The sequence below is a fragment of the Capricornis sumatraensis genome, chromosome X, assembly GCF_032405125.1.
Source record: "Capricornis sumatraensis isolate serow.1 chromosome X, serow.2, whole genome shotgun sequence".
NCBI lineage: Eukaryota > Metazoa > Chordata > Mammalia > Artiodactyla > Bovidae > Capricornis > Capricornis sumatraensis.
The window spans coordinates 72,750,081-72,763,452 of record NC_091092.1 but is presented as its reverse complement, the minus strand read 5'-3'; the positions used below and the strand labels follow the sequence as shown (position 1 = coordinate 72,763,452).

At 37.2% G+C, this 13,372-nt stretch overlaps 1 protein-coding gene across 1 annotated transcript; it reads left to right on the top strand.

The window, feature by feature from the left end:
- The first annotated feature begins 11,832 nt into the window (after nucleotides 1–11,832).
- On the top strand, nucleotides 11,833–12,945 carry LPAR4 (lysophosphatidic acid receptor 4). The gene has a single exon (XM_068962891.1). It carries the CDS (start codon nucleotides 11,833–11,835, stop codon nucleotides 12,943–12,945), a length of 1,113 nt encoding a protein of 370 aa, XP_068818992.1.
- Nucleotides 12,946–13,372: the final 427 nt, after the last annotated feature.

The window sequence follows — 13,372 nt, the reverse complement described above, 5'->3', positions numbered from 1 at the left end:
ATGACTAAAATTTGATTTTAATCATTGTGGTGCACCGAGTTGCTACAGTTAAGCCCTCTGGCAAAAAAGCTCTTATCATACTTTTTTTTTTTTCCTCTTCACAAACCAGTTTCATTTTCCCCTCATCTTATTCTACACCACTGCATCTGATCACTTATTATCTGGCCCCCTGAAAAGATTTCTCCTTGTTTTCTTGGATTATTTAAACACCAATTATCTATCAAAGTCCAGTTTGAATTCCACTTCTTCTGGGAAGCCCTTCTGGCCTTATCCATGGGACTTCATCTCCATCCTCTGATCCATTACAGAACTTACTCTCCATATCATGAGTTTAATATTTTTTTGAAATTTCCTTTGGTATCTCACCCTTTCATGTGTCTTGTGTCCCTATCTAGGCTGTGAGGCACTGCAGGACAGTGACTATGTCTTTCTCTTGTAGATTGATAAATATGCCAAGGACTGATACAGGCTCAGAGTGGGTGAATGATCATTTGTGTAGACATAGCCAATTCTGCAACTGACAGAAATAGACATACCTGAGATAAGTGGAGAGGGGAACAGAACGAGCAGAGACTGGGAGTGGGGGAGAAGGAAAACAACAGGGAAAGTGTTTTTTAGAATCAGTCACAAATAATAAGGCTAGTATCAGCTTCACACTTGCTTGCTAGCTTGACTCTTAGTGAAAAGTCACAATTGAGCTATAGAAAGAGGCAGAATTAATAAAGATGAAGAATGCCTTATTTGGGAAGTAACTTAATTATATAGACCAAAGTTTTAAAGCAGTCAGAGAGTCCCTCAGTTCTCCAGGAACACCACTTTGCCCAGAGTAAGAAAGCATTTTATCCCTGGCCCAGGAGTTTCATTTCAGAGAAGGGGGAGGGGTGGCTGCTGGTGGTAGCATTGGCAGTGAGTTGGAGATAGAGGAAAGAAGGATGAAGGGAGCCGACAGAAGGGAAGAATTAGTGAGAAGTTACAGCTGGGTGAATGAATTTCTGTAACAAATTCAAATCAAAGAGAGGGAGAGAAGGAGGGAAAAAACAACAACAACAACAACAACAGTGTGAGCAACCAAGGTTGGTAAACCTATAGGAAAAGAACTTGCCCAGGGGGAAGTAGGTATACAGTTGAAGATAAGTTCTCATTATAAACAAATTGCATCTGTATAATTTTTTTGGTTTTTAGCAAAACTCTGAAAAATCTCATGGTAATTAGATGTCCTTCCAGGAAGATATTTAAGCAAAGTGTAGACCCTCTTTTTGCCACAGAACACTCCCTAGTACATGGAAGGTGGGTACTAAAGCTCTGGGACCCGAGCTTATCTCCATCTGAGGGCACTTCACTGGCTTAAGTAAGTGAGTATAGTATTAAATTTCATTTTATTGTGGTGGTGGGAGATTTAATTTTGCATAGGTAGGAGTGTATTTTGCATAGGAGTGTATTTATGGTACCAATCACTTTGCCTTTCCCTGCCCCTATTATTATTAATATTGTTATTGCAATTATTTTAAACAAGTTGGAACAAATATGGGCTGCTCAAAAGTGAAACACTCCTCCCAGTTTGGAGTTTCATCTCATCCTCCTCATTAGAATTGTAAGAGGATGGGAGAAGATAGCAGTCCTGCAGCAAAGACAGGCACACAGGATTTCTCAGAGGATTTATTGCCCAGGGAAAACATTTTTTTTATATTGTGAAGTGGCACTTAAGCCGCCAGTTCTTGACTGTGAAAACTGCTTTTCCTGGGCAATGCTCTTTAAGGAAAAACTTCTTCAGTCCAGTGATTGGTGACTGAGGGAACCGTGGAGCACAGAGGATTGGGCGGGATCTTGGCTCCTAATAATGCCTTCTTATCCAATGAAAAGCATTTCCTATTGAGACCCCCGAGAGTTCCCCAGGCCCTCCGCTCAGGCCCGGACTTTGGGCCTTTTCTTGTGTCTCGGTTTTAAAGGCATGCCAGCTACAGCATTCAAGAGGGCCGTTCCTTAACAAAGGGAAAGAGATAAATGTAAATAAGCTCACATTTTCAGAAGGAGCAGTTTGCTGTAAGAAGCTTCAGCAGCCAGAGTCTGTTACTTTGGGCCGGGATAAACTTTCCCTGTAAAAAATAATAATAGATCAAAATATGCACTTCTAAAGTGCAAGTTTCCCGTTTACATGTTTATTAGCTAATTGTCTACAGGCATGAGCACACTCTCTCATCTAGCACACTCTTTCTTGGGGTAAGTCTCTTTGAGAAAGATTTGATTCGGGCGTTTGGGGGTGGGGAATGGCATAACAAACTTCAGTGAAAGCACTGAGGCTTTGAGGGTTTGGGGAAAGAAATTAGATTACAACGCTGAAGTGCTGAACAGGGATCTTCATGTTGAATGGTTACAAAAGAGGATTTTCTATTGTTTTGGCAATAATACTGTTTTAGCGGAAGAGATACAATATTTTCAGGCTGTTTCATGTTAACGCAGTTGTCCTAAAAAGCTGATTTAAAATCACAGAGTAAGGGAATTTATAAATTCCTTTGGCTAGCTTTATATTTCTTTGGTTTACAATTGATTGTGATCTAATGTGGCTTCTATTATGATGAGGTTTCTTTTAGTAAAACTATACAGCAGCATGCCTTTGATGCCTAATTGATTGGTGGAGAGTGTGACATTTGCTTTATTGAATAATTCATGAATAATCCATAAAGGAAGAAACACAGTTTAATTGAAAATTAATTCTGGCATAAATGGAATTTGCTCTTATATGTGAAATTAATTACCGTTTTCCAAACAAATGCAAAAATGTAACATTTAAAATTCTCTTCTTGTATATCCTGAATATTTTTAAGATTTTTTTTTTACTTACAACATTTTGTTGAATTGATAAATATTATATTTTAGTTACTTTGTTTTAGGAAATTGAGCACTGTAATTTATTATTCCACTATGGAAAGGACCAGACAAATTCTAAGATTAAAATATTTCAGAGCTTAGTTGGGTTGTTCACTTTGCTACCTTATCAAATTATACCAGCTTTCTTTTTCCTTAGCTAATATGAAGAAGACAGCAATAACAACCTAAGCTCCAAATTATTCAGTGGCTTTGAAAAGTTTATTTTTCAGAACAGAATTTCAAATAACATATCCCATCAACATAGACTGTAAATTATTTTGCCTTGTCACAGATGAAATGTGCTCTTGCTGAAAAAGATGAGTTCAGCTAATACACTTGATGGCGGCTATACTCTAAAGCATCTCCTGCTAATCGAAGTTGTAAATGAAAGCCCTATTGGAACAAGCAGACCAGCCTTTCTGAATGTATACTCACAAAAGTTAAGAAGAGGGCTAGGAATATGACTTACAGAGATAGGCTAAGTTTAGCTAAAGCTTAATTTATTCAGTTCCATCTGACAGAAACTGTAATGAAAATTGTTGCCCTTACTGTGGTGTGGTCAAAGATTAATTGTGTAGTTGCCTTTTTTCTGTCTATATGGTCATTGGGTGTAGTCTACACTTGGCCTTTTTAACGGAGAGGAGGAAGCATAATAATGTACTTGTGAATATTAGTACTAAAAATTGGGAGCTTAATAGGAATTCACCTACCATGGGTTATCCAGTCCCATTTTTGGTAGATAAATGATTGGTTATTAGAGCAAAGCATAGGATAAGTAGTCTACTGATTCCTTAGTTATGTTCTGAAGTATTTTAATACTCTTATATTTTGAAAAGAGGTGACTGGGGAACAGGTAAAATAGGTCAAGGATTAAGACCTAGACAATTAGAGCTGATATGAGCATGAGGAAAGAAGAGGAGGAAAATGAGGGTATCAGGGAGACTTCACCATGTAAATGCCAGCTTGATCTGTGATTCTCAGGTTCTGATAAAAATTAATAATATTTACTTCTGATGTTAAATCTAAACTATGTATGGTAATGGATATTGACTAGACTTACTGTGATAATCATTTCACAATGCATACAAATATCAATCAAATCATCATTATAATATACACTTTAAACTAATAATATGTCAATTATACCTCAATTAAAAATAAAATAATTAGCAGTAGTTTTACCGAGTCTAATAAAAATTAATTCCTCTTATCTCAGACTTTGAGGGATTAAAATTTTTATTTGCAGTGACAAATGGGAGCTGGTGAAAACAACCGATAGGAGGGAACAGCCAGTAAAGTCACACTGCCATGACGCCAGTTGAAGGCTGCTAATAATCAAGGCAAAGATGGAGGAAAATGAGAAACTGAGGACCAGAAGGGGCCTGTGACTTGGTCTCACACAGTTAGCTAGTGATGGGGCTGGATGTGGCTACATTGAATTAATACCAAGTATGAAAACTTCTAGGTATTTGAACTTCTTAGTTTTCTTTGATTCTAAACCAAAAGAAGTTTTTTCTTTATAATCTGTGTCAATTGTGAAAGCCATAAAAGAAATGTTAATGGTTCTTTCTTTAAGATAAACCAATAAAATGATATTAATTTCTTTCTAGGAACACTGGTCTCTGGAGGAGTGTGAAAATCGATTCTCCTTAATGTTAAGGTGATCTCAAATATATTTAAAATTGTCTCATGATTTTATTTTTAAGTTTTGATTCCTTTAGATTAGAGAAAAATTATTTCAGGAGAGTTCAAGCATAGCAGTCTACTTTGTTTTGTTTAGGCCACCTTCAGAAAGGAGTGAGATGTGATGATAGTATAAGTTTGCCACTTTACAGGCAGTAAGTGCTACTTGTAAGAATACCATTGCAGAATATTTCTGGTTCTATACAGTTATTTTAGGTAGAATTGTGATTTGAAGATGTTACAGACATGCTATATTAGGTTGGCCTAGGACATCCTAGTAGAGGCAGCGGTGACTGTCAGTGTGCTAATATCCAGTAATTGAAGACTTGCTCATATGACTACAGTTCAGAGAAGGAAGAAATCCAGCTGGACTAGGGATGCAGGTTAGAGACAAGGCAGTAAGGTCTCCACAAGTTGTTCCAGTCTTCTTTTCTCTTCGCCTATCAAGGCTCCTGCTCAATAGTAATAGTCATTGCCAGGGAAAAAGAAAGCAGAAAAACAACAACAACAACAAAACCCAAAGAACCAATACAACTTCAATCAAAATAAAGAAATCTCCTTTGTTCAATTATTTTTAATATAAAGAAAGTAATCTGAGTAAACTCCAGAAAATAGCGAAGCACAGGGGAGCCTGGCGTGCTGTAGTCCATGGGCTCACAAAGAGTCAGACACATCTTAGTGACTGAATAACAACAACAAAAACAATTACCTTACAAAGTGGAAGAAGTATTTTATGCCTTTTGTCACTGGTTATCCTTAAATGATTATAAGTTACATAAACTCATGGATTTCATGTGTGTTAATATAACTAATAAAATATGACATAGCAGTAACGTTTCAAAAATAAAATGTTATCAGCAGCTCTGTAATAATGAAATTGAAAGCATTTATATACCATTTTTAAATGTGTTGGCTCTCATTTACTCTGATTTATATTATATAATTGGAGAAGACAGTGGCAACCCACTCCACTACTCTTGCCTGGAAAATCCCATGGACGGAGGAGCCCAGTAGGCTATAGTCCATGGGGTTGCAAAGAGTCGGAAGGACTGAGAGACTTCACTTTCACTTTTCATTTTCATGCATTGAAGAAGGAAATGGCAACCCACTCCAGTGTTCTTACCTGGAGAATCCCGGGGACGGCGGAGCTTGGTGGGCTGCCATCTATGGGGTTGCACAGAGTCAGACACGACTGAAGTGACTTAGCAGCAGCAGCATATCATATAATCAACTTTTTTTACCTTATGATATTGGTATACACTTTATTGAAAAGTTCTTTCCATGATATGCTATTGTGATCATTTCTATTTCACAGCATCCACTGGAGGAAATCTCTAACCACAGTACCTCCAGAAAGTTCATTGATCAACCAAGTCTTGGATAAAATTGGTGCCAGAATTTGGTTTGAACTAATGTGGTGAGTACCACTGTCCTGGTAATAACTCTGTCTAAAATTTTTAATTTTATTCTCCAACTTTTTTTTTCTAACCAGTGTTTCCAGTTTATTACAGATTATATGATTGAAAAAATCCAGAATGTATGGAAGAATTGTATTTGTTTATTGTAATCCAGGCAGATTTGGGGTGGGAAAATATTGATTCTTTGGTTTAAGCCTTCTCTGCCACTGGTATATACCTTTAGTAATGGGAGACGTGACTTTTGTTCATATTATCAGGATCAGTATTCAAGTATATCAGATGAATTGAAATGCAAATTGGTAACTAATTTACTTGTTCAAATATGTGAAATAAAGTCAGATTCCTAGCTGGCATTTATGAACCTCACAGGATTTGGAAATAGGTTCTTTTAGGAACACCTAAAATTTTCCTCAAAATGTCTGGGGCTTCTGCTGAGATCAGATATTAAGTTTCAAGACTCTAGACAATTTCATAATATTAGGTTGAACAATTTATCTACAGTTGTCTTACTCTATAACTTACTGCTAAGGAAAATTCTGCTTTAGTAGGAATGATGAGCTCTTTGACACCATCATGTTGAGCACTAAACCACATTATTTTTCAAATATTAGACTGTGTTATCAGATGAAAGGTTAGTGAGAGACTAGAATAATTTTTTGGTGAAAAAAATAATTAAGTTAATCACCAAGGATAGAACTGCTCAGATTAGGATATATGTCAATTTCCTGCTCATTTCAAATAAAGCAGGAGGACAAAACAGTCATAACAATCTTAGTGTGAACCAAATTTCACATAGAGATTTCTTCAAAAGGATATTTCTTGTATAAACAATAAATGAGGATAAAAATAAAATAAATAAGGCTTATTAATCTAAACATTTGACACAGGCTTGTTTGAGATGAAACCTGGTATAGATGAATTTCCCAGCTCAGAAACATTTACCAATGGTTTCCTCCATATGTAATTTTATATGGCTAGGTTGTGTTTTGAAAACTATTATGAAACAGTAACCAGTGCACAGAAACATCAATTGGAACCATGTGTTTGATTGTGACCTGTGCTTGTGACTTGGCCTAGAAGATTTCCTTAAGGAGTCTTCTCTGTTAGCAGCCACTCGTCTGAGGAACGGTAATCTGGACATATTCCCTACTACTCCAGTGGGATAGTTTTAATCTATATTTTTGCAACATTTTTGTATTTTTTAGTTTGTGTCACTGCTAAATATTTATAGACAAACACCCAATAAGTTTCAGCTTCCTCTGAAAACTATTGTGGCCGTGTTCCTAAGCTTCGACCAGAGTAGAAAGAGGAAATGACTCTGGGGATCAGAGGCATTCTGATCTGACCCAAGCTCATTAAAAAGGGAGCCAAGCAAGGAAAATTGAGTATTCTCTTCCTTTAAGGCCTCGTCTCCCTGAATTTCAGATTGTCTTCTGTAAGGAACAAAATCAAGTCAGCCTTTCTGGGCTACTGGGAATATGCCAGAAATTAGACCTTTGTTTTCAATATATCATCTGAAAATTTAGCACTTAGTAAAGTGATTTAGATATTCATCTTTACAGGAAAAAAGGGCTAACTCTACTTCCTCCAGTAGCCCCAAAGACCCCAAGCATGTTATATTTCGTTATCATTAGAAATTTTTTATAAAGGAAAAACATTGTGAACACTACTGTGAACTGTCTGAACTGGCTCCATATGTGTAGGTCAAAGTTAAAAATTCATGAAGGTCAGATTTCTTTTTGGCCAACCTCCAGGTGACTTGTTTCCTGCTTGTTGTCACTGAAAATACATCCACTCAGCACTCTGAACCCCTAGGTGATTAATTTAGAATAATTGGCTGTAAAGGTCCTCACAAGATAATAGTCTAATGCTACTTACAGTCAAAGATGTAATTAACTGTATCAGTCTAATTTTTTTTTTTCTTCTTCATCTCATCTGAAGCTCAAGTGTTGGCCCTTTGCTTCCATTCAGTACACAATATGTTAGCCATTTAGGAAAATCTAGTGGTTAGAAAAACACTGGTTATTTCAGTGGAAAGAAAGGAAAGCCAGTCAGAAAACAGATCTTGTTTCTCTTTTTCATTGATTTTTTCTTCAGAATTAGTTTTGAGTCAAATGCCTCTCTGATTTTTTTTTTTTTAACCATAGCTCAGTGGGAAGATATTCCTTTTGGTACACATTCCTGGATTGTCCTGTTATGATAAAATTGTGTAGTTAAGGTCAAAATTCAAGAGAAGATTTCTGAAGTAGAGTGTTAGGAGGTGTTAGGAGGAAGATGTGTTACTAATATGAAGTTCAGCACACCAAGAAAGACAGAGACATAGGTGTGCAGCTGTGCTAGATGAAGGAGAATGAAAAAACTCCTGTAATATTTCTTTGTGGTTAGGTAGGACTGAATGCTGGGCAAGCTCATAAAGCTACTCACAAACCCTGTTGAATCTTCCTAGCCTCAGCTGTGAGGCTCAGAGGTAATGTTTATACAAGGAAGAGAAACTGTATAGCCAAGTTACAGAGAGAACCAATGTCTGAATCAGAAATAGAACTCCTTGCTTCCAGTGCTGTGTTAAATCCTAGCACCACACCCTCTCTGCCAGACAGCAAAAGGTGCTGTGTGTTTGAGTAAGGGAAAGCTGTGAATAGGGCCTTAGTGACAGTTTTCCCATGCTCTCTCTTCAGGATTGGGACTGTAATGTCTTATTGTCTTTGGTCCTTTCTCTCCCACAGAATTTGGTTATGCAAAGCAGAAGAACAGAAATGCCAGGCCTTTGCAGACTGCCTGCTGTGGATATAGTGTATATGTTCTGAGAGATATAAAACTGAATAGAAAACTGGGGAGCAAAGCTCAGCTATTTGAAACATGCCATCCTGGGAAGTACAAAATAATACAGAGCCAGTGAGCTAGAAGTATGCTCTGTAAGGGGATCACCAGTGGGCAGACTGGAGGGACTCTGAGCAAATATAGAAAGTCTTCTATTATGAAAGCATTTTCCAAATAAAATTTATTGACAGTACTTATTGTAGAAGGCAAATACAAGCAGATCATAGTGAATGAGGCTTGATTTTAATGTTAGGGGTTTTTCAGTCTCATAATTTCTTTAGATTATGTGATTAAAAAAATAAATTTATTTATTTTAATTGGAGGTTAATTACTTTACAATATTGTATTGGTTTGCCATACATCAACATGAATCTGCCACAGGAATACATGTGTTCCCCATCCTGAACCCCCCTCCCTCCTTCCTCCCCGTACCATCCCTCTGGGTCGTCTCAGTGCACCAGCCCCAAGCATCCAGTATCATGCATCGAACCTGGACTGGCGATTCATTTCATGTATGATATTATACATGTTTCAATGCCATTCTCCCAAATCATGCCACCCTCTCCCTCTCTCAGAGTCCAAAAGACTGTTCTATACATCTGTGTCTCTTTTGCTGTCTCGCATACAGGGTTATCATTATGTTAGAGGGATATTTTTGACTATTTTGATTTCTTTCAGCAATGAAAAAAAATGACTTTCAGACTAATGGGTAGCATGTCGGGTGTAAACTAGTATGTAATGTGGTTTAAACAGTTGAAAGCTACCATTGTTTTCATTTCTGCCACCCCCTTGGTGAAACAATCTGTAGAAACTTAGATTTATAGCTCTCAAGGTGAGGCTTGAACCCCATTGACTGAACTTTTCCTGGCTTTTTGTTTTTATTTTTCAGATTAGATTCATTGACCTTAAGCAGTCATTGTGTACTGTTTTTTTCTGATAAAAATGGAAGAAGTCAGATGAAGCAAGGTAGAGAGGATGGAATTAGAGTAATTATCTTCTGAGCCCTTAATACAAATTAGATGGAAATAGTGACCTCTCTCCAGCAAGGTCTTCTTTTTTGTATGTTCTATTCTTCCTTTTCTCTCAGTTCTTCTATTTTTCTTTCTCTGCTACTTTCTTTCCTATCTCCTCTTCTGCTCTCCCCATCTATTTTTATTTCTTCCTTGTCTGGCTTTTTTTTTCCTCCTGGACCTTACTTTGTCAAGATTCTTACTATACTCTGCTTTCATATATCAAGGTCACTTCTGGCAAAAGTTGAGCTGGCTTTTGAGTTGAGCCATTTCATATGAGATGAAATGGCCAAGAAGGAATATGACCTTACAGAAGTGTTAGACTCAGGGGAGGCACTCCATAAAGCTCGTGAAATGAGAATTCAGAAACAGCACACTTCCAATTTTAACTTTAAACTTTAGCTATTAAAAATGCCAGTAATTTTTTGCACTCTGTTTTCTCCAAAGTCAACTCTCATTCTAGGCACTACAGTGAGTGAATTTTTTTTTTTTTTCTTCTCTCAAATCATGTTTTCTTCCCTCAGGCCAAACACTGGTTGAAGTGACTTCAGACCTCTATATCTCTGGCAGGTTCCTCCTGCCACTCCCTTTTCTGTTATATATGAGGCCCTGTGGTCTGTTCCAGGAGTTGGAAAGAAAGAGTGACATAAGGAGGAATCAATTCAGAGAAATGGCTTTCACATTTTAAAATATAATCATGTGCAAACTCATTACTGGGTATGTCAGGAACAAAGGCTACTTTCACTCCATATCCTCTTCATTGAAAAGAATTCATTCAGCTGCAGCATTATAGTGCATTATAGAGCATTCAGAAGACAGTCCTCCAATGGCAGCTGTTGACCTAGGAGCAAGTTAGTAAGATTTCTATATGCACCTTTGAATGACATTGGTTCAGATATTCAACAAAGATAATTAGTCAGTGACCTCCACGCGTACAAGAATGGCTGTTCAACTCAAATCTACCTTTCATATTTCACTTGTATTTAGCCAGAAAAGGCTTTATTGACCTGGCCCATTTTAAAAGCTAAAAGCATGAATGTAACTCATGAAATGGGCAGTGGGAGAGGGAGTAGGACAATATCCAAGGCTCAAGGTATGGCATGAAAGAACCTTGATAAGGGACCACAATCTAAAGGAGAGAAACACTGAGATTGTCGTTTGAATTCTCTCTCTATAAAGGCATTGTAATGGAGTGAAAAAAGTTTCAGCCAGAAGCTTTAATGTACTGAGGAATTCCTGCTCTCTGAACCTGTATTTTAGAAGAAAAGGTGAATCAACATTTTAATTCAGGAGTTTAGTTATAACTTTTAAAAGAGGTTTTCCTGGAGGTCCCATATCCACCTTTAGTCTTGTGCAGTAGAACTAACACTCAACAATGAAGTTTAGTAATACCAGAGAGTAGACAATATAATTTAGAGAAGCTTAATAATCCTCTGGTTAGGAATTTAAAAAGAATACCTGAATTCTGGTTCTGACTATACCATTTACATGTTCTTCCAATTCTGACATTGTATTTCTAAATTATGTAAGCCTCAGTTTTTGCTTCTGCAACATGGTGATAAATTCCTGCCTTGCCTACCTTATGGTGTTCTTGTGGGAATAAAATAAACCATGTTTTAGAAGTTAAAAAAATTATACAAATTTCCAAGTATTAGCATTGTTTTAACTATCAGAGTCTCCGTATTCCTACCCTTGTTAGCCTAGGGCTCCAAAGGAACAAATACCTTATTCTTGTGAATTGCAGTGCTACAGTATTGTGCTTACTGTCTTGAGTGTGGTCCCTCCTGTTCCTGGAAGATACTCTTGTAGTACCTTTTAATATATGGTAGGTATTCAAAAGGTACTTGTTAAACCAAACTGAATGTGCATGTTATTTCCAGTCTGTGTGAACAGAATATCTTTTACTCCACAAAAATGGATTGAAGGTAGATTTGATGACTCATTTAATCTTATTTCCCCTAGGAGGAAAACATTTCCTACCAGTCTTTAGTCTCAGAGTGCTGAACCCTGCAGCCTGCAGGCCTCCTGAATAAAAGCCCATGGGTGACAGAAGATTCATTGACTTCCAATTCCAAGATTTAAATTCAAACCTCAGACCCAGGTTGGGCAATTCTACTGCCAATAATACTTGCATTGTTGATGATTCTTTCAAGTATAATCTGAATGGTGCTGTCTACAGTGTTGTATTCATCCTGGGTTTGATAACCAACAGTGCCTCTCTGTTTGTCTTCTGCTTCCGCATGAAAATGAGAAGTGAGACGGCTATTTTCATCACCAATCTGGCCCTCTCTGATTTGCTCTTTGTCTGCACTCTACCTTTCAAAATATTTTACAATTTCAACCGCCACTGGCCTTTTGGTGATACCCTCTGCAAGATCTCTGGGACTGCATTCCTAACCAACATCTATGGGAGCATGCTCTTCCTTACCTGTATTAGTGTGGATCGTTTCCTGGCCATTGTCTATCCCTTCCGATCCCGTACCATTAGGACCAGGAGGAATTCTGCCATTGTGTGTGCTGGAGTCTGGATCCTAGTCCTCAGTGGTGGTATTTCAGCCTCTTTATTCTCCACCACTAATGTCAACAATGCAACCACCACCTGCTTTGAGGGCTTCTCCAAACGTGTATGGAAGACGTATCTGTCCAAGATAACCATATTTATTGAAGTTGTTGGTTTTATCATTCCTTTGATACTGAATGTCTCTTGCTCTTCTGTGGTGCTAAAAACCCTCCGTAAGCCTGCTACATTATCTCAAATTGGGACTAATAAGAAAAAAGTGCTGAAGATGATCACAGTGCATATGGCAGTCTTTGTGGTATGCTTTGTACCCTATAACTCTGTTCTCTTCCTGTATGCCCTGGTGCGCTCCCAAGCCATTACCAATTGCTTGTTGGAAAGATTTGCAAAGATTATGTATCCAATCACCTTGTGCCTTGCAACTCTAAACTGTTGCTTTGACCCTTTCATCTATTACTTCACCCTTGAGTCCTTTCAGAAGTCCTTCTATATCAATACCCATATCAAGATGGAGTCTCTGTTTAAGACTGAAACACCTCTGACCACAAAGCCTTCCCTTCCAGCTATTCAAGAGGAAGTTAGTGATCAAACAACACATAATGGTGGTGAATTAATGCTAGAATCCACCTTCTAGGTACAAGAAGTCTCTTTAGGTCCAGATATAGTTTCTTCTATGATTTTCCTATGCTTTGAATAAAAAATTTGAAGCTAATGATATTGAGAATAGATTAATGTACTGAATATAGTCAGATACATTTATTTGAATGTTTATTGTAATACATATATTGTTTTGTTCAATAATTATAGGTCACATCTAATTACAACAGCCAAAAGGAATTGCCAAACTCTTCTTCTGGGTTGGAAATTCATTGTACCACATTATATAAGTCAATAGTAGCCTTGACTTCAGTGATATAGAGGTTACTTAAAAACTTTGAAAAAATATATTTCCATTCCAATATTTGGTAATTAGTTTGGGCCTATAAATATAGAACAAATTCAGGTTTTTTTTTAAACAATCTTTTGCGTTACTACTGATATATACTAGTCTTTTTTTGCTT